General features: G+C 41.4%; 3 protein-coding genes across 3 annotated transcripts; 1 reads left to right on the forward strand and 2 right to left on the reverse strand.

The window, feature by feature from the left end:
• Positions 1-84: 84 nt before the first annotated feature.
• On the reverse strand, positions 85-8,532 carry fbxo3 (F-box protein 3). The gene is made up of 12 exons (XM_077584589.1): positions 6,827-8,532; positions 5,947-6,036; positions 5,448-5,611; positions 5,255-5,369; positions 4,976-5,180; positions 4,847-4,892; positions 4,682-4,770; positions 2,388-2,506; positions 2,207-2,322; positions 2,010-2,117; positions 813-892; positions 85-738 (listed from the first exon to the last, which is right to left on the reverse strand). Exons 1-12 carry the CDS (start codon positions 6,910-6,912, stop codon positions 616-618), a joined length of 1,341 nt encoding a protein of 446 aa, XP_077440715.1. The 5' UTR covers positions 6,913-8,532; the 3' UTR covers positions 85-615.
• Positions 8,473-13,225, forward strand: f2 (coagulation factor II (thrombin)). The gene is made up of 15 exons (XM_077584553.1): positions 8,473-8,620; positions 8,824-8,904; positions 8,979-9,058; positions 9,136-9,160; positions 9,374-9,439; positions 9,519-9,627; positions 9,701-9,837; positions 9,953-10,246; positions 10,329-10,448; positions 10,509-10,635; positions 11,047-11,214; positions 11,291-11,464; positions 12,364-12,542; positions 12,625-12,695; positions 12,777-13,225. Exons 1-15 carry the CDS (start codon positions 8,560-8,562, stop codon positions 12,924-12,926), a joined length of 1,842 nt encoding a protein of 613 aa, XP_077440679.1. The 5' UTR covers positions 8,473-8,559; the 3' UTR covers positions 12,927-13,225.
• Positions 13,226-13,424: 199 nt separating this feature from the next.
• Positions 13,425-20,775, reverse strand: LOC144062814 (uncharacterized). Its single transcript, XM_077584539.1, has 11 exons — positions 20,661-20,775; positions 19,011-19,213; positions 18,783-18,851; positions 18,067-18,159; positions 17,884-17,982; positions 17,560-17,683; positions 17,201-17,480; positions 16,984-17,125; positions 16,270-16,789; positions 15,048-15,503; positions 13,425-14,952 (listed from the first exon to the last, which is right to left on the reverse strand). The coding sequence occupies exons 1-11, from the start codon at positions 20,662-20,664 to the stop codon at positions 14,747-14,749; spliced, it is 2,196 nt and encodes a 731-aa protein (XP_077440665.1). The 5' UTR covers positions 20,665-20,775; the 3' UTR covers positions 13,425-14,746.
• Positions 20,776-21,005: the final 230 nt, after the last annotated feature.

The raw sequence follows: 21,005 nt of genomic DNA on the forward strand, positions 1-21,005 counted from the left end.
TTTTCCTCCTTTGTGATTGATGTGCGGAAATGAATGCGAGTGTGTCAAGTCAGTCGATCAAATACGGCCGAGCTGGCAGGAGTGTTGACGTGATGCAGCGATGAAGATATGATTTATTTTCACATTATCACAAACAAAAACCAAAGCCTGCAATCAATCACATGAAAGCGATGTCACTTTACCATAGAAACAGCAAGAAATCTGCAATGATCTCACTGCGCTTCTCGCTAACAAAAGTAACTACAAGCGACGATGTGATCTTTAAGCCACCACAGGAAGTGAGATCGAGTGCAATATTTGTTCTGCGATTTGAAACTAAAACCACACTGTTTACAATATCGCCTATCTGCAATAAAAGACTAATATCAAACTAAAGCCCCCCCCCCCAAAAAAAAATATCAGGAATTCTGTTCCGGCTGCTGACAGCTGAAGAGTTCACAAGTGAGGCCTCACCTCAAAATCCTTACAAAGACAAACCGGCGCTGTTGTGTTATGCAGACGAGACAAGCTGCGAGGCCACAACGTCCCAAATGGCTTCCCCCACAATCCACCACCAACCAAAAAATGACCGACTGTCATCCGCCTGGTTCCCACGGCGGCGTCTCGACGCATACATCAGATGTGTCGGGGGCACCACGCTCCCTCCAGGGCGGCCATGTCGATCGCCCTCAGACGGTTGTAGTTGTCTTCATCTCCGTCGCCGCGGCCGCTCAAGTCTGGCGTGTAATCGCTCGACTCCTGACCGAGGAAGGGGACCGATCGCTTTTGTGAATGATCAATTTCCTGTCTCGTGTCACTTCCTGTCAACTCACCGTTGGCAGCGTGGGCTCTCGGAATGGTGGACACACCATCTGGAAGCGAGGGATTGCCACGTTGAACACATCCTTGTTGTCTGAAACAAGACAGGAAATACACAAACATAAAAATAATAATAATAATAATGGACTCAATGGCAAGTTATTTTTAAATCCAGTACAGAAATACGCTACATGTTTCAGTCAGGTAGACGTAGCATTTTAGTGGTGTGTGTTATCAAAAAAAATTCAGTTGTGTGTGAGCCAAAAAACGCAGTCGTGTGTGTGTTTCAGTACTGTGTGCAAGACAGTTTCAATAGTCTCAGCAAAGAAATCAGGAGTAATAGCATTTTGATTGAGTGTTTGAGTGAGAAACAATTCGGTAGAGTAAGAGCCTTTCAGTAGTATGTATGAGAGCATTTCAGTCATGTCTGTGTGTTTCAGTAGTGTGTGTTTGTGAGTGAAAATCAATTAACCTGTGTGATTGTTTCAGTTGTGCATGTGTGAAATAGAAATGTCATATGTGTTTCAGTAGTGTGAGTGTGCTTCACTAGCACTTGAGTAGCCTATGAGAGTGTTTCAGTAGTGTAAGGGGGAAAGAAATATGAGATTGTTTCAGTAATGTGAGAATTTGTGAGGACTGTGTGAGAGCATTTCAGTAGTTTGTGTGTTAGTGAAACAATTCTGTAGTGTTACAGTATTATGCATGAGAAGATGTGAGTATTTCAATAGTGTGTGTTTCAGTTGTGTGAGAAAAAAAAACTGGCTAGTATAAGTGAAAACAATGTAAGCGGGTGCTTCAGTAGTGAGAGTGTGTGAGTACTGTATGAGAGCATTTCTGGAGTTTGTGTGTGAGTGTAACAATTCAGTAGTGTTTCAGTAGTGTGTGCTTGTTTGCGTTTTAGTCGTGTGAGCATGAGTGTTTAATATGCGAGTGAACACCAATTTCAGTAGTGTGAGACTGTTTCAGTTAAGTGAGAGGAAAAAAATCATGTCTGAGAGTGTTTAAATGTGTTCGTGTTTTATTTGTGTGAGTAAAAAACTGTTTCAGTAGTGTATGTGAGCAAAATAGTGAGTGAGAGAGCATATCAGTAGTTTCCATGAGCGGCCAATTTCAATCAGTCAAATCAAATCGTAGTGTATGAGGGTTTTATTAATGTGTGAGAGCATTTCAGTAGTGCATGTGAGAGATATAAGATCCTTGAAATTAATTACCAAGTCTGTGGAAGGTGTAGTGTCCCTCCATGTACTCTGAAGGCGTGGAGAAGGTCGTGCAGCTGGCATACTCGTGAACTTTTCCAGGCGTCATCACCGGAAACTCTCCTGCTCTCACATACACACACGCACTTTATCGCTCATCTTATCCAATCAGAGTCAAGCCGGCGGCAAGTCATGTGACATGAGCAGCGTACCGACCACGCCGGGGCCTTGCACCTCCTCCACGTTGCCGTCGGACGTGGTGATTTTCCAGTAGCGGCTGTCCAGCTGGCAGGCCACCTCGGGCGGCGCGCCGCTCGCCATCTCGATCCTGCACGGCACATTTGGCTCGTTAAGCGGCGCCGAGGCCGGCGAGCGCAAGCGGGTAAATACTACCTGATGCGGTAAGTGAAGAAAAAGCGCGGCGGGTGGACGGAGGAGAGCTCAGGCAAGAAGGAGGTGGAAACGGAAACGGTGATATCCCCGGTGGTGGTCACGCAGCTTTTATCATGCACGTACCTGCAGGAAGTGACATCACAATCGCTTGATGGTGGTTATTGAATTACAGTCAAGCCACACAACAACGTGGAGTTTTAAGCAGCCGTCTTTTAGACGATATAGTTGTTTAACGGAAATCCAAGTTCTGATTTTAATAGATAAATACATTTTAATGAATACATTTAATGTAAAAAATATTCAATTAAATGTATTTAATAAATAAATGTGATAAATAGATTTTAGTTTTTGGTCATTTTTTTCTGTTTCTACCGAGCATAAACTTGGATCAACTTCCACATAAAGAATCAAATAAAAATATTTTCTTTACATATGTGAAAATAAAAGTGCTCCTTCTTGCAGGACAGGTCCCTTTGAGCGCAATCCCTGTTACCTTGGAAATGTAATGAGATTACTCTTTTAAAAGTAGTACTGTACTGATTACTTTATTTTAAAAGTTGCTAAATTCGATTACAAGTTAATTTTTTATACATCGAACAGCGAATGTAAATTGTTTATTTTTATTGATAAAACTTTATTTTAGTTATAATACTGATTAAATAAATGGTTGATCAATTTATCGTAAATAAATAATTTAGCGATATACTTCTTAAAGTGGCTAATAAAAATACCTGTTAGAGTAATTTATCTATTTTATTTATTTTCATTTAATTAAACATTAGCTTATTTGTTTTATTTTAAATAAATATTACTAAATACATATTTTAATTGAATAATTGTTTAATTCAATTTAATTAAAATAATACATTAAAATAAGCATGAATTATTTTACATGTTATTTCTTGTTAAATTGTGAGTTTATTTTTATAACTAATAAAACTAAAATATAATAAAACAATCATTTCTAATTACAGTGTTCCCTTGTTTTCCGCAATAAATGAAATCTGCAAAGTAGTTAGCTTTATGTTTTACATTTATTAGAAATGTTTTAAGGCTCTAAACCTCTCACCACACGGTTTATACACTTTTCTCATCAAGGCATTGACATTTTCAATGTTCAAATCTTCATAAATATTATAAAATAGATACTTGACTGTAAAAAAAAAAAAAAAAAGCATGCAAAATTGCATTTAAAAAATCTGCAAAATAGCGAAACCGCGAAAAGTGAACCGCGTTACAATGAGGGAGCATTCTACATAATTGAATCATAATAAACAATAAAATAAAAAATAGAACACTAATTATTTCTTCATTACTTTATAAATATTCATTAGACATGTATTCAACTTAAACGTTAATTACAACTGAACTGAACTGTATTTAGCCAGTAATTTTTTAACATGCCACTAGAGGGAGTTTGTAGTCATAAAACAGTACTCGAATGGTCTCACACATTGAGAATGGGGTAGATGCCACGGACTTCCGGGTTTTACGCATCAGCAACCTTTCCTGCTGGCCACGTTCCAACACTCGCACCCCTACCCCTGCACCCCCCAACCACGCGCTCCCGCTCATCAGCGGGAGGGCGTCTCGGCTATCTGAAATGCTTTGGACACCGAGACAGACACTACACACTTGCAGCCTCGCACTCGTCGACGGGAACGCACAACCGAGGGGTACAAAGGCAGAAGCGCAAGTACTGGGACGCGGCCCACACGCCGCAAACCGGAAACGGAAACAAAGTTGATGGGTGAAAACCCGGAAGTCCCGCCTCCTCCGCGGCATATAGTCCATTGCTGCATGAACTACTTCCAAATGACAGACAAAACTGTTTCTCCTCTCCTCTCTATTTGTGGCACATCTTAAGTACAGAAGTTGCGGAGAATAATTATTGGAGGGAAAAAAAATAATCATTCTGACCCAAAAACTCCTATTGGGTATTAATGAAGAGAAGCGAAGAAGAGGCAGGGAAGGTCCCCTACTAAACTGCTGTTTATCCATTGGTGATTTTTTTTTTTCAATTTGGGTGTTGTTTTTTTGCCGTCTCTGAAATGCCCTAAGATGCAGCCACAGCCCTGTCTCAATAGTAAAGTAGAACCATAATACCAAGTGTCAAGGAAGTCTGTTGAAGTGATGCATCTCGTTTAAAGTGATTTTCAAGTATTTTGGGTTCTACTATATTTATAGTTTCCCATAAAAAACATAATATAGGCAATTCTGAAGTTTTTTGAGGGGTTGTGGGGGTCAATCACTTTTTGCTCAGACCGCAAGACCTGCAAATAGCAAAAAATCAGGTACCTGAAAATCTGGTCTCGGATGATGGGGTACTCTCCTGTAACCACGTTGTTGACGTAGGTGGTGAACCACTCCAAAAAGGAGGAACCTAAACACATACATATTTGTCTACTTTTTGACAATCCCGCATGTCAACAAGCGAGCAAGCGTAGCAAGAAACCCACCTGTGATGAACATGTTGACGACTGAGGGATCCTGAGCTGTCTGATCCTGGAAGAGAGAAAGTGAAAATCACGCGAGCCTTAGTGAGGCGTGTGACACCCCCGGGGTTTCCTGGCATGACATGTACAAACCGGGCAGAGGTAGAAGCTCTCAAACATGCGGCGGCCTTCCGTGTGCTCCAGGGCCATGTATTGGCTGAGGCCCGTGTGGAAGCAGAAGGTGAGCGGAAGGCAGCGTCGCATCCCCTTCCGCTGCTGGAACCCCCCAGCCGCCGTCTCCACGTCCAGCAATACCTCAGAGCGATAGTGATTGGACAGCGACATGCTACCCATCAGCCTACATGTGGATGCAAATGCATGAGGACGCACGCGCATGCGGAGATGCGCAGAGACAGGCACCAACATACTGACCCGGGGCTGACGAGCATCTGGCCATTGTGGATGCGGTACGAGCAACGATAGTCGTCTGGTAGGCGGCAGCCGATCTGAGCCTCGATGCTGGCCAGTTCGGTCTCCGTGACACCTTCTGGACACCCAAATGGACGGAAAGCAAACATTAGGAAACTAGACAAGAGGCTGCGATGAGATGTTCTCATGACATCACCTTTAAGTGACGCAATCATGCGTGGACATCTTTGCCGCAGGAAACTGGTCAGCTGTTCCCAGGCTCTCTTCAGCACCGAGTAGTACTGGATGTATCGGCCCAGGTCCGCGTAGTACTCCTTGAAGAGGTTGAACCAGGACTGGCCACTATTCAGTCGCTCAGCGCTAAACATCAAAGCAAAATTCATCAACAACAGCCAAGTAGGGCTGTTCGTATTTTTTTTTATTGATGCAAGTTAATGCTGTGGAAAAAAATGTTTGCAATGAAAACTTTAAAAGATTATTCAGTATTAGAAAAAATAAAACAAATCTCAGAAAGGGAAAAAAATATATGAAAAACTTGTCTTGATTGTTACATGTATTGCTTTTGTCACTTTAAATTGGATTTCTGTGGAAAATAAATTCAATTAAAAAAAACTATAAAATAAATAAAAAATAAAATAAATTGTGATTTCATTTAAAGGCAGCATTGCCCATTCCTACAACCATGAGTGACTTACTCTGTGATCAGCCAGTGTTTGGAGCACGGCGACCTCCACAACAGATTGTGTTTGGACAACTCATTCAGCCTCCTATTGGTGGAACTGATGCTGCAAACCGAGCATACACACAAACACACAACTGCATTTTTTTTTAAATAGTAGGCAGTGGTGAGAAGTAACAAAATATAGACTTCATGACTGTACTTAAGAAATATTTTCAGATATCTGTCATTTGTTTGCTTCAAAGTATGGCTACAGTGTCAAATACTTTTAGAACCGGCGTTCTTCCGATCATTACTAATTAGACACAAACTGATGTTACATTATTAAACAACACCAACACATAATACAATATTTTAAATCAGCTAGAGTCTGTGTAAACATGCTTTTTTGTAAGTCAGTATGCAGTAAGATACATTAGGCTACCGTCTTTTCTAGATTGGGAAAAGCAAGACACTCCCCGTCAATGTTGTCAACTCCAAAAATGCACTCTATTTTCTACACTCCTCCTAAAATCTTATTTCGGTCAGCACTTTCTTACTCAAGGTGAAACGTTTATATCAGCGCAAGTAGTGTATATGTTTGTAAGCTCTTGATATGTAGCTATAATGAAGGTGGCTAAAGTAATCAAACGCCATGCTCGTCTTTTCTATTAACTTTACAGCATTCAACACTTTGTCGTCTCTTCCGTGTCTACTGTTTCTTGTAATAAGCCACAAATATTCTGTTTATCGACTACAGTATTATCGTTGTTTCAATTACTTGGCTGTCAAAATGCTAACTGTTGTTGTTAGCCGTCTTAGCGCCATCCAGCCACTTTACTTTTTTTCGGCGATAAACGTCTCAGACGAGTCGTATGGTCGGTAGCCGTAAGAACGAATCAGTATAACGTACTCACTGGATCAAGTCTCTAAAGTCAAGGAAGGACAATATATGCAGCAACGGGTCTGAAGGGAGCAACTCCATCCGAAACTCGGTCGCCATTGTTGACAAGCTTTGACTTCTTCTCCACCGTCAGTCAACTGCAAACGATTTTAAAAGTACTATGTCGCCCCCATATGGACGATAGAAACACTTACAAAAACAAACGACGACAGACGTGTCTGCCGTCTGGAGCTTATGATGGCAGGTGGTGAAAGCAGGGTTCGAGAGCTAATCCCCTTGTTAGAGAGCGTCAATTTCCCTTCGGTTCCAATACAACAGTTGTAAGCACAAAAAAAAAGAAGAAAAAAAGTAATAGTACCGGATTACAGAAGTACGGAAGTGGGTGTCAGTATTTTTGTCTTCGTTTAATTGATTACAGCCAATCATACCCATTTTTTTAATTACTTGAACAATGAAAACAAAAACTGCACACAAAATAGTTTTCCTCTTTTATGAACTTATACCACACTCACTTTATTCTGAACACGTCACACTGCAAGTTTGTTGTTTTTAACCAAGTGCTGGCCATTAGCTAGACTTTCATGACGTCAAAACATCTTGTTCCCATATCTTTGCTAACATTGTGAACTGAGTTTCTTTTTAAAGCCACCTTAGCTAAAAAATAACATGAAAATTGAAACATATACCTGCATGATGTTTTTCAAACCAAGCTAGCTTGACTTTTATGCAATCAAAACAACATGTGCACATAGGCAAATTTTATGAACTCAGTAACTAAATACAAAAAAGCTCAATTGGCTCATAACTGACAAGAGTACCCCTGGATAGGTCAACCAATAGCAACATAACCATTCACATCTATCATTTAACCCAAAAAGCACGTTCTTGGGTTGGAAGAGGAATATTAGAACCCCAATCTCCTCGGCTGTGAGGATAATAATTTCACCATGCTTTTGGATATATGATAAATCCTGGGTCACTGAAGAGATTCCTCTATCATTTTGAGTCTAATTGGAGCGATACACCAAATGTTCATGCTGGGAGATGTACTTAGTGGTTTTGAGCGCTCACATAAACCACATGAATGCTGTGAAGTCCAGCCTTTTGCTCACAGTATGCTCACCTCTTTCTGTCAATATTTGCTCTTACGTGTGCTGATGGGACACTCCAGATAAAGTTTTTAAGGTTCAAGAGAGACTACAGACCTACAACTTTATCTCTTATTTTCACCGATCTTTATTGATTTTCTAGATTATGTACCTGGCAACTTCCTGGGAAATAAAAGACGGGAACAGAAGGAGCCGAGTATGCATACTGTTGGCACATTTACAGAACTCGCGCAAGAAAGTTCAAAATGGTCACTGATGCAGGTTGAAGATCATTATGTAGAATGTCTGTCATTTTAGCATATACATTTCTTGATCATCTCAATGCACATCTACAAATCCCACTAAACAGTTTATCCAGAGAATCAATCACATTCAGATGACTGTATCCAGATCCAGACAACGTATCCAGTCAAGCAGAACACAAGCAGGCATTCAAATAACACATCAATAATAATATTAGACCTGGTGTTAAGGAGCAGGATAAACTAGAGTAAAAAAAAGTGTGCTTCATCAAACAAAATCACACTTTGACCTTGCAGTCAATATTCCCGCCCACCAGATGACGCGGAGTCTACAAAGAGACTTAACCAGAAATCTAGTGGATTTGGTTTGGACATTCTCCGTGGACGTATAGATCATGGTGGGACCAGCGGCTGTTCTACTTCTGTTCCTGCTGCAAGGCTGTCTGACAGAACATGGTATTTGATCCTTGTACTTTCTTTGGTACCGGTAGTGAAGTGAAAATGTCAGAATACTTTTACATCACGTACGCCAGTGATTTCATGAACCCTGACTCAAGACCAAGTGGTCAAATTAGCACTCCCCCCCCCAAAAAAACACTTCTCAGTAGAACCTCAGTTTGAGTTCTTAAAGGCACGTACATTTAAATTTGTTTGTGTAGTTTTTATTGACAGCGAACAAGCTTCAGAAGTTCTGATCCGAATGCGACGAGCCAACCAGCTGTTCGAGGAGGTGAAACCAGGTAAACAACCTGCTCCCCAAGATGAAAAAAACAAACCCAGTCGGCGTGGGTCAGTGTTTCGCTTTTGTACTCAGGAAACCTGGAGAGAGAATGTGTGGAGGAAATTTGCGACCATGAAGAGGCCAGAGAAGTGTTCGAACAGCCAGACAAAACAGTACGAGTACACTCATTTTGACTTGGTGACTATGAGCGCTACTGTGAGTTTAACTACAATTTGAGATTCTTTTTCAGGAAGATTTCTGGCAGAAATACCTGGGTGAGTACACTGTCGCATTTAGCATCTAGTTTAGCCGGGTTGTCCTACGTTCTCAAAAACAACAGGAAGAAGCTAGCACGGCTCACTAGCAAGAACAAGTTACATTCGATTCAAGTTCTTTGACTCGGCGAGAAGTTTAATCAAACACGAACAAAGTCCAGAGCAGCTGAACTCACACAAGCACACAAACTGTGCAAATGTGTCCCTCTACAGACTGCAAAGGAACAACACTGGTACGAACACAGTCCAACATCGACTTGGTCAAAGATTGTATATCAGGTAAACGCAAAAATAAGGAAGCGTGGTTGATGTGATCAAAACATCCTTCAGTTTGTGCATCCCCCCCCCCCCCCCTCAGGTCAATGTGTTTCCGGCAAAGGACTCAACTATGAAGGAAACGTCCACATCACTAAATCTGGTAGACTCTGTCAAAGATGGAGTCAGGGCTTCCCGCATCCCATAATAAGGTATCAGCTCCATCGAGGGAGGCACGCAAACACAAACGGTGGCATGTATTTAAGAAACCATGTCTCTCTGCAGGGAATTCAATGCTTCAGAACCGGGCAGCATCCTTAATGAGAACTACTGTCGGAACCCAGACGGACAAGATGAAGGACCCTGGTGTTTCACTCAGGACCCACTGGTGCCGAAGGAGAGCTGCAGGGTTCCAATATGTGGCAAGTCTTGATAACCAACTCAAGATGACTTAATGCAGCAATACATTTGGACACCTCTGCTCGAAAGTTACAAAGTGTTACAGATGCTGTATCATGTAATGTTTCTTTCTTCAAGGTCAAACCTTTGTACCCCCAACTGAGGCCCCTGCACCAAAAAGGCCGAATGACTGTTTTCTGGAAAATGGCATAGACTACACAGGCGACCTGGCCGTCACCCTACGGGGCCACACCTGCTTGCAATGGTCCCTGCCGGAAGTCAAGAAGCTGAGCCAGGGCAAGGACTTCTTACCCGAAGTCAGCCTCGAGGGCAACAAGTGTCGTAACCCAGACAGCGACCCAGAGGGCCCATGGTGCTATGTTCGGATATCTGGGAATGTGACAGTGGATTACTGCGACCTCCAGCTGTGTGGTAAATATGACAACAGTGGTACCACGTCAACCAGTACAACACGCCAATGGGCGCTCTGAGGTGTGTGTCTTTCTATATGCAGAAGAAGAGCTGATTAACTATGAGTCGCCGCCAGAGACTGACGGCCGCGAGCGCTCTGTCGGCAAAGGACCTGCTAGGAAGGCATTTTTTAACCCTCGGACCTTTGGGCAAGGGGAGATTGGTAAGCCCTTAGTTCATATCTGGTGGAGAAATGGATGCGCCTGAGCTCGCTGTGTTGCAGTGTGTGGAGAGCGGCCCCTGTTCGAAAAGCAGGACAAGGAGGATGCTAATGAGAAGCAGCTGCTGGAATCATATCAACAACAGCGCATTGTTGGGGGCACCGACGCCGAGGTGTCCTCTGCGCCATGGTAAACAGATTAGAATTTCCGTAGAAACTTGAATGACTATCACATCCTGTTGCATACATTACTAAACAAGGCTGGAAGTACAAATGTGGCATTTTGTTACTGTTCTTAAGTAGATTTTGTTAAGTCTATTAACTATTCACTGCCAGCCTAGTGAAAATGGATCTTTGACGTCTATAACAGTCAATGGCAGTAAACGAGTTAAGTCACATCTCTGTCAGAGTATGGACTATCTAGCTCAGTAAAAAGGATCATTTTCTCAAATTCAAGCTTTTTAGTTGATGATAAACACTTCAAAATCTTTGCAGTGCACAAATATGGAGGGTCCCATAATCGGGTTTGCCTTGGGGCCCCTTAAGTGACTCTAAATACAGCCCTGGTCCTGAGGTGAAGTCAATTGTATCTGTCCTTCAGGCAGGTGATGCTATACAAACGAAGCCCTCAGGAGCTACTGTGCGGCGCCAGCCTCATCAGCGACGAGTGGATCATCACGGCCGCTCACTGCATCCTATACCCACCATGGAACAAAAACTTCACCACCAATGACATCTTGGTGCGCCTTGGCAAACACAACAGGGCCAAGTAAGACAAAACCTTCCTTTGCCACTTGCCAGGCAACCATTTGCGAGCGACACGTCACAGATCTTTTCTTCTCCAGGTTTGAACGCAACATTGAGAAGATCGTAGCGATCGACAAAATCATCGTCCACCCGAAGTACGACTGGAGGGTGAATCTGAACAGAGACATCGCCCTACTGCACATGAGGCGGCCAATCATTTTCACCGAGCAGATCCATCCCATTTGCCTGCCCAACAAGAAGGTGGCCAAAATGTGAGGCAAAGTTTGACGCCTGAATACTGTAGTCTGTCAGGCCGTTTTCCTTCCCGTGGTAGAAGACAATGAGGCGGTGGTTTTGCTACAAGTTTTGGGTTTTTTTGTGGTCCAAATCAGGGCTATTATAGTTTTTTATTTTTGTTAGTTTGTATTTCGTTTTGAGTTTTAAATTTAGTTTTAATTAGTTTTCAGGGTGGTTGTGTTAGTTGTATCGGTTTTAGTTATTTCATAATTGCTTAGTTTGAGTCAGTTTCAGTATTAGTTTTAGTTTGTTTGTTTTTAAAGTGTGTATTACTTGTGCGCAATATTTAAAAACCATGGGAGCAACGTTATCTGAAGGTGCTTTTCTATTGGCTGCTGCTAGATGACGTCACTTTTGTGTGACACACTTTAAAATGTCTTTATTCCGGTTAATATAAAAATAAATCATCCCCAAAGGCTCATGCAAAGACTAAAACGAAGGACATTTTTGCTATAATTATAGTTAGTTTGTAAACATAAACTGTAGTTTCAGTTAGTTTTCGTTTTTTTAAAAGCATTTTCGTTTTTATTTGATCTCGTTAACGAAATAGTTTTTTTTGGTTAGTTTTAGTTAACTAAAATAACGTTGGTCCAAATACTGTACATCTGTTTTTTTTTAATTAATTTTGCTAGCTTGTCAATTTAGCATCAGCGCTACGTGACTGAGATAATTAGCATTTTGACATGTGTAGAGAGTCTGTCATAACAGAGAATCCGGTCACTTTTCAAAATAAAGTATTTATAAGCCTCGGGTAATCAGTTACCCAGAAGTAAAGTTAAGTTGTTTTGTTTTTTAAGTTTTTTTCAACTGTGCAGCCCGGTCCAAAGTAGCTGGGGACGACTGCTGTCGACTGACATGTTTTGATTACCGACAGGCTGATGAATGCAGGATTCAAAGGACGAGTGACCGGCTGGGGAAATTTAAAGGAAGCCTGGAGCCCGTCTGCGAGAGCTTTACCGACAGTTCTTCAGCAAATCCATTTGCCCATCGCAGATCAGAACACCTGCAGAGGTTCCACTTCTATCAGGATCACTGACAACATGTTCTGCGCTGGTACTATTTCTTTGTTCCACTCGTTTTTTTTCTCTTTTGCTGGTTCAGAAGCCACGCTAACATTACGCTGATTCCTTTTTAGGATATAAACCTGAAGACTCAGAGCGAGGTGACGCCTGCGAGGGAGACAGCGGTGGACCCTTTGTGATGAAGGTGAAAGGAACAACATCGTCATCTATCAACTCTGTCTATTATTTCAGAGAGATTAGTTTGAAAGTCTCCGTGTTGTTGCAGCATCCGGCAGAAAACCGCTGGTACCAGATTGGCATTGTGTCGTGGGGTGAAGGCTGCGACCGTGATGGGAAGTACGGATTCTTCACGCATGTTTACAGGATGAGCAGGTGGATGAGGAAAGTCATTGAAAGCGCTGATGACGGCGAATAGATTGTGAAGCAAATTGAAGCAAATAAAGTTAGTCCTGTTCCGAAATTTGATTGATAGGACATGTGGCGACAATCTCTGCTCCAACATCCATCTATATTTACAATAAAATGAACGTTTAAATTAAATTACCAACAGCAATCATACTGTATAAAAGTCCTGTTTCCGATTTGCCGATGTCAACCCTATCCACCATTCATCACAGCGCATACATGACTCGGCTAAACAAATGTCATCAAGATGTAGTTTGTACTTCAAATTATGCATGATTTGTTAAATAAAGTTTTAGTTTTCTGCGGAAAGTATTTGCATGTTTTTTCTCTCGTCATATTAGATCCTTGAAAACAAAGTTTGATCATTAGTTTCAAAGGTGAGCCTCATTGTTTCTTGTATCCCAATCACCTTTAGATGCGGGATATTCCAAACGGCTTGCTTTCAAGCATAAATCTGTGTTTTGGCTATTCCTAAACAATGTCAAAAAGTCAAACAAAATACATGAAATATATTTTCTAATAGTTTTATTTGCTAATGTATACTATGCTACTTTGGATGATCAAGATGGATGAGATTTGGCAGTGTATTTTTTTTTTAGTGTGCCTCCAAACAGAAACTCTGAGGCAATTTGTGCACCCTTAAAACGAGATACAGGCAAGAAACAACTTTGACTTTAAAATTTTATGTAAAGTGATATAAAAGAGAGACCCCATTTTTAACATAGAAGCTCTATGTAAATGATTTGATGAAAAATTTACAACCTATTTGCTTCTTTTTTTTCTCAAACTGTTGAATTAATTCAGAAAACTATTTTAAGTAATTTGGCCCCACAAATGTTGTTCATTGTGGTTTGTTTAAAATGAAAATAAGAATACCTTATAGCCATGGGAAAACCGCCATTGACGGTTATAGATGTCAAAAATTCATTTGAAATATTTCTATTAGTTTAACTTTTTTCACTTTTGTTAACAAGAGTATGAAAACCTAGATTTTTTAAAAATTGTTTATTTAGAATAGATATAAAATCAGTGATTAATCATGAGTTAACTAGTGAAGTCATGCGATTAATTACGATAAAAAAATGTAATCGCCCGACGCCCCTCATTTTAAATAATCTTTTCTTTTCTTTTTTCTTTTTTTTTAAATCGTGTCAGGCGATTAATTTTTTTTTGATTGTAATTAACTGCATGTCTTCACTAGTTAACTCACGATTAATCACACATTTTTATATCTGTTCTAAATGTACAGTAATATTTTTTCTCTAGGTTTTCATACTCTTGTTAACAAAAGTGGAAACAATGTTAAACTAATAGAAATAGTTCAAATGAATTTTTGACGTCTATAGCCGTCAATGGCAGTGAATGAGTAAATAAAAAATAAAAAAATATATTTTTTAAATTAAAATAAAAAAGAAAGCTCATTAGTACTGAATTTAGGAGCTGATCGAGACATTTTTCAAAAGTTTTTCTTGATAACCAAAATCACTTCAGAACTTCTTACTTAATTATCTATAGCATAGTACTGCCTGGTTTAAGGCATCTGTTTTCTTTTGTGTCCGTTAGTCTCTTCATACACTTTCAGTGGCACCAGACATAAAAATGAAGAAGAAATACACATAACGGTAGTCTCTTTTTTTCCATGACTATAAACTAAAATTGTATCTAAATTGTATCCATTTAGGAAAATTTCGGGAAAAAGTAAATGCATAATAATTTGGAACACTGTGTCATTCAAAACACCTAAAATTGTAAAAAAAAAAAAAAAAACGAAACAAAAAACTAAAGAAAAGCTGCACATCCTTTAAGGCTGCTGAAGTAAAAAAAACAGTGTCAAACTTCGTCAGGTGGCACCGCTTCGCCGCCGGCTGGCCCGTGTGTCAACAGGTGTCTGTTCAGGTGAGTCCTGCGAGTGTAACTCTTGGGACAGGAGACGCAGGCATATGGACGATTGTTGCTGTGACACAACAAGTGTTTCGTCAGGTCGAACTTCCTCCGTAAGCATTTTCCACATTCAGGACAGGAGAAGGGCTTCTCTCCTGGATGCCAAGCATTTCACAAACACCAATCAGCCATGTTTACATCTGGAACACTAAGCATTTACATTTTAAGAGTGCAGAGCAGTTAAACATACCGGTGTGGATGCGACGATGTTCATTCAGGTGGCCGGAGAGAGCGAACGACTTCCCACATTCCTCGCAGGCGTACGGCCGCTCACCTGTGTGAACCCTCATGTGTTTCTGCAGGTCGCCACCGGACGGCCAGCCCTTGCCGCAAACTGTGCACACATACGGCCGCTCCCCGGTATGCTGCCGTACGTGCACATTGAGGCCGGCGAGCGCGGTGAAATCTTTGGAACAGTAGGAGCAGCGATACGGCCGCTCGCCACTGTGCGTCCTCAGGTGGCCCTCCAGACCGTCGCGGGTCTTGAAGCATTTGCCGCACTGAGAGCACAGGAGGCGACTGTCTGCGTTGTGAGTCGCTTGGTGGGACTGGAGGCCGGTGAGCGTGGCGTACATCTTGTTGCACTTGTCGCACTGGAATGAGAGGGGCGTGTGGGAGCGCTGGTGGATGCGAAGCAGAGTCACACCTGCAGAGAATTAGAGAAGATAAACAAGTGACATCATGCATGGAGGCATGATCAAATTTGATGTTGACTGTTGGGAATTAATCAGTCATTCACACATATACACCATCACCTAAAAAAATATATACTAAGCACTACAAAAATAGGCCTGTCACAATTGAATCTTTTTAAAATTGATTATTCCATTAAATAATCCCCCCCCCATTTTTTTTTTTTTAAATTTACAATAATATGATGTATGTGCCCCAACTATTCTAAAAACGGTATTCTGATTAACATTGCATTTGTGGAATATTATTTAAGCAGCAAAATCCATCCATTTTTATCCATCTCAGGGGGCGGCCATTTTGTCACTTGATGTCAACAGAAAATGACTTGTTCCTGAGCAACTACAGGAGATGGCACACTGTGACTTGCTAAGAAGAATCCAAACAAGAAGAATGTCAACATTTATTTATTTAAACTTAGCATGGTACACGTTTCTTAATGTACCAAATATTCGATATTTAGTTGAAAAATGAAATAGAATGTGTTGAATGAAAAAAAAACTGTTTTATTTTAACCCAAATATCTTTAAAAAGGACATTTTAGAGCTGTAATTGTAATATTGTGATACCTTGACACCGCAATATTTTTGCTCACGATTATCATACCGTCGAAATCTAATATCGGCCCATGCCTAGTTTAGACTAGTCTGGGCACACAGAAAATGTTTGGGTTGACTTCCCCTTTAAGTACAAAGTATTTTTGCCACCTCTATCCACGTTACCTGAGAAGGTCTGTTCACAGAAACGGCAACGATAGCGCAGCTCGGCACCCTCCAACGTATGAGTCTGAAGATGTCGCAGGAGCCGCGTCTGCGAGCTGAACGTCTGCGAGCACTCGGTGCAGGTGAGGTCAGGCGGCCGGTGCTGCAGGCGGTGGGCGTCCCTCTCTTTGTCCGACTTGAACTCTTTGCCGCACTGGTCGCAGATATACCCGCTGCTGTCACGGTGCGTCTGCTTGTGATTGGTCAAACTGGCCAGGTGAAGGAACTCCTTGTCACACTGGCCGCATCGAAAGACGGGCCGGGCACGGTGGCTGCGCTGGTGCGCCAGCAGCTCAGCTTTGGTGTCGAAGATATCGTCGCACTGGAAACACATGTGGCTTTTGATGGAGCGGAGGTTTTTACGTTGATGTTCTGGGGAGGGGAGTGCCTCGTCATCAGTCTGCGCTTCAGCCTGGCGGTCTTTTAGAGTCGCGGCTACGGCGGAGCCACACGACTTGCTGGAACGCAGGTGACCTATCACCTGCAGACAAACAGCTCATTAGTGCCGTCAGTACTCTCACCTGACTGATATGGATTTTTTTTAGGCTGATGCCAATAACTGGCAGAATAAAATTCCAATAACAGATTAATTTAAAAATATATTATCATGATGCCACCTGAGCTTGTTGTTCTTGGAACTAGTTGTGGTGGTGACAGTGTGGAGACAGACCTCACCTGAGAGCGGTAGATGAAAAATTTCCCACACTTCGGACATTTGTGAGCCACTCGCTGAGAATGCTGGGGAATACTGTATATGGCGTCAGAGGGCGGCTGATCTGTCACATTTCTTGATTGGCTTGAGCCTGAGTCCTCCACTCTAATTAGAAACATTGATTGGTGAAATATATTAAGTGTGGCATGGATGATGACATCAGGCAGGAAAAAACCTCACCTGTCCGCCTCCAAGTTTACATGAGAGACTGAATCCAAAGTTGAGCCGAGGTTGGGCTTGGGTTCAGCTGGTGATGGCATTTGGCCAGTCACAGTCTCCTCTTCTTCATCTTCCATCTTCATGGTTACCTCCATATCAACATCCAGGGCGATAATACCCGTGTCAATGTGGGAATCCGATTGGACTTGTACACGGAGGTGAGGAGGCTCAGGATTGGTTAGCTTTGTGATGAGAGGGTGGGACCAAGCAGAGTGGAGGATGTTCTCCGTGTCACAATCAACTGAAAAAATAAAATAACAAGTTTTCCCAAATGTCGGCTTCAAACAAACAAGACGCACAGCCAGATGGATGATTTCTACCTGCGGGAGCGACTTGACCCAACTGACAGCTCTGATTACTCAGTAGTACTTTCAGGTCCTCCCTGTCAGCCAGACTGAAACAGTCAGCCACGCCAGCGGGGGCAGCACTGAGCCATGATGCAGCCTGAAAACCCCCCCAAGTGCCTTTAGTATATAATACACACTTCTCCTTCCACATTTCTCAACCGTTTTTTTCTACAGAAATCACTTTTTTTAGTTTTATTCATTGTCTTTCATACTTTACAGAAAATGATATCATGGCCTTGCATCAACATTTGCATCCTAACAATACACTTTTTGTCCATTCCATGAATTTGTGTGTACCTGTTTGAAGTCAGGAACCGGAAAAAGCTGTTCCAGCCTGGCCAGGAAGTCAGACAGAAGAGTCTGGAGAGCCTCGTCAAACGTCTGGTTGAACACATCCTTAAAAAGCAAAGTAAAAAAAGGTGGCATGAAAGGACAGGCTAATCTTGAGATGTGGTATCTTCTTGTTGCTGCTCCTCTGACCTGCAAGAGGCACTCTCTATCCACTGGACTTGCTTTTTCAGTCAGAGTCAATAAAACAGAATCACAGTCGACAATCTGTGATCCTGCACTGAGCTGTGAAACAAAAACCACAAAAGTAAAGCACAGTTTGATCGTGTCAACTTCAAAATGACTATGTTTATGACACATGCATAAATTAATCATGTTACTTTACTTACAATCACATTGGCCTCTCTACACATTTTCCACACTTATGTGAAGTTCAGTTTACATGTACTGTGTTAAATTCGATCTTTGGCCAGACTGCTACAATTCAAGTGGTTGAATGGATAACATTTTACGCTTGCTAGTTGCTATTATTTTTTTTTTCACAAAGGAGATCTGCCTTGGTTGTTGTGGTTATGGTGATGCAGGAAGGCAGACAGAAAAATGTAAATCCCAAAATGTTCCCTGGATGTTACAAGACAATGCTTTGGCTAGTTTTCACAACAAATATTTGACGAGAAAAAGAAAAATAACAGGAGAATAGATTTTAATAAGATCAGTGAGTGAATTGATTGCAACAGTTGTTGTTTTTTACGTTTTAATTTAAGTATGTGAAAATGATGATGAAACCTGGATTAAATTAAACTAAACGATGAAAATAGTGTGTGTGTGTGTGTGTGTGTGTGTGTGTGTGTGTGTGTGTGTGTGTGTGTGTGTGTGTGTGTGTCTCTCTCTCTCTCTCTCTCTCTCACTGGTGGCATGGAGCTGGAGCGAATCCTGTCCTGGTGATTAGTCTTCAGTTCAGCTTCATAAAGGCTCACCTGTGGTAAATGACGAAATGTTGATGCTTAGACTTTTCTGAACTGCAATGATTTAAACACATGAGGTTTTATTGTGGTGGTAAACAAAAAAAAAATCACAACTAATGCTTTTGGTTGAAAAGAAAAAAAACACACACTCAAATAGGACAAAGATTGCACCTTGGCCCTCAGCGCAAGCAGCAGCAGGCTCCTCTGCTTTTCTGTCAGTAACTGGGGAACTGCTTCTGTCATCAGAGACACAAACTCTTCCAGAATCCCATAATTCTTGACGCTCTGCTGCTGTGCCACCTGCCACATTGCCGCCGTCAGCAGACGAAGAGGAGGGACAAGGAGTCGCAGCGAGGAGAAGGAGAGTGGAGAGGCTGCGGAGAGAGAGCACCAGTACAATTTATAATGGAATTACAATTGGAAAATATAATAATATTCAGAGGCAGGTAGTATTAGTAGTAGTGTGATTTTACTTTAACTTGAGTGTTTTTTTAAGAACACACAGCACTTTTACTCCGTTATGTAGAGCGACATTCTGCTCGATACTTAACCATCGCTGTGTTTTGACTCCATTATTTATTTGTGTCATAAGTACAGTAAGCAGACAGATCTGTTTGTCCACATGCATTACAGAATCTTAACTGTGCCATTTATTTTTTCCACTTCACTTGAGGTTTGTAGCCAAGTTTTGGCTGGCAACACAAAACAATATAAAAATACACAATATACACAACTCATAAAATTCATAACGGTTGGCACTTATAAGTCAAGAGACTACTCTTTTTGTATGAAATCTGGTTGTTTTAGTCAGGATCACACCAAAAATAGATTTCCCACCTAACCCTAGCTAAATTTAAGTTCCCTAAGACACTGGTTCTCAGCCCCGGTCCTCAAGTACCCCTATCCACCTTGTTTTTCATGTCTCCCCAGCCAACACAGCTGAGGATCGTTATCAGGCTTCATGCAAAGCTTGCTGATTAGCTGATTGTTTGAAACACCTGTGCTGGTTGTGGGAGACATGGAAAACAGGCTGGATAGGGGTATTTGAGGACCGCGGTTGAGAACCACTGCCCACTGCACTTCATCTTTTCTTTCCCACAACTTTTCACACTAGACCAGGGGTGGGCAAACTCAGTCCTAGGCTTATGCAGAGCTTGCCGATGAGCTGATCATATATCAGCTGTGTTGGAGAAGGTCCCAGGAGGACCGAATTTGTCCACCCCTGCGCTGTGAAAGAACTCCTATTTTATGCATCCTCTGGCTTCACTTTGAAATGAGATATATTATCTTTCCATCTCTTCTTTGGCCTTACTCCTAATCTAGTACTAAATCCTACTATAAATTAATTAAAATAATGTGTTTTTAAAAAAACACTGTCTTTCATGTTTCTGTCTTGTTCAACTCTTCCAGGTCATGGTACTCGCAAAGGTTGAATGGAGGCAACTGAACTCTTCTTTTTTAGTTAATTTTTTTTGTGCTTTTTCCTTGTTTTCCAAAAATGACGACGCTGTATACGAGGCAACTTATAGCAAACGAGCAGGTAACTTAGAACAAAGGGGCAAAGGACGAAGCATCCAAAAATGAGGCATTATCTCATAAATAAAATTATCTATTACTTGTATATCTACCTAACTCGATGTAAGAACAACCTAACTTTACTGTTTACTAATTACTGATGTTTTGATTGTTCGTTTCATGGAATTTGTTTACAGTACTCGCAAACAGAAAGTGCATACAAGCTGGCTAGCTAGCTAACTGTTTAGTCTGATAAATGACGCTCTCTCACGTAATACAAAAAAATAATAATGCAACAACACGAACCCATTTGGCCTTTAGGTCACAGACTGGAAATTCAAGTTGGTAATAATCCTGATAAGTTAGCAGCCTTCATTTACGGTCCAACATCAGACTAGACAGCCATCATACCGGAAGGTAAAACTGCTTGTGGTACACGCCCGGCCGCACGCACGCATACGTCATCACAACAACGGCCAATCAGCCAATCGGAACATTATTTGAGAAGACCATGTTCGATTTTAACTTTTATCACCCCTATAGATTAAATATATATATATATACTGTATATGTTTTATGCTTCTTTTACTGCATTTCATAAATATAAAATATCTATTATTATTTTTATTTTTCATCCCTTCAAGTTTGTTT

Source organism: Vanacampus margaritifer, chromosome 1 (assembly GCF_051991255.1).
Source record: "Vanacampus margaritifer isolate UIUO_Vmar chromosome 1, RoL_Vmar_1.0, whole genome shotgun sequence".
In the NCBI taxonomy this organism is placed as follows: Eukaryota; Metazoa; Chordata; class Actinopteri; order Syngnathiformes; family Syngnathidae; genus Vanacampus; species Vanacampus margaritifer.

What these genes read in the sequence shown, in the direction of transcription:
- LOC144062814 (XM_077584539.1), bottom strand. An exon ending in GGGTCAAGTCGCTCCCGCAG is followed by an intron (nt 17,481 to 17,559) that starts GTAGAAATCATC and finishes TTATTTTTTCAG; the next exon opens with TTGATTGTGACACGGAGAAC. An exon ending in CTGTGAACAGACCTTCTCAG is followed by an intron (nt 15,504 to 16,269) that starts GTAACGTGGATA and finishes AATTCTCTGCAG; the next exon opens with GTGTGACTCTGCTTCGCATC.
- fbxo3 (XM_077584589.1), bottom strand. Translation starts at nt 6,912, where the DNA reads ATGGCGACCGAGTTTCGGATGGAGTTGCTCCCTTCAGACCCGTTGCTG. An exon ending in CAGATGCTCGTCAGCCCCGG is followed by an intron (nt 5,181 to 5,254) that starts GTCAGTATGTTG and finishes ATCCACATGTAG; the next exon opens with GCTGATGGGTAGCATGTCGC. An exon ending in AGAGCTTCTACCTCTGCCCG is followed by an intron (nt 4,893 to 4,975) that starts GTTTGTACATGT and finishes TCTCTCTTCCAG; the next exon opens with GATCAGACAGCTCAGGATCC.
- f2 (XM_077584553.1), top strand. Translation starts at nt 8,560, where the DNA reads ATGGTGGGACCAGCGGCTGTTCTACTTCTGTTCCTGCTGCAAGGCTGT. An exon ending in GGTCAAAGATTGTATATCAG is followed by an intron (nt 9,440 to 9,518) that starts GTAAACGCAAAA and finishes CCCCCCCCTCAG; the next exon opens with GTCAATGTGTTTCCGGCAAA. An exon ending in TTCCCGCATCCCATAATAAG is followed by an intron (nt 9,628 to 9,700) that starts GTATCAGCTCCA and finishes GTCTCTCTGCAG; the next exon opens with GGAATTCAATGCTTCAGAAC.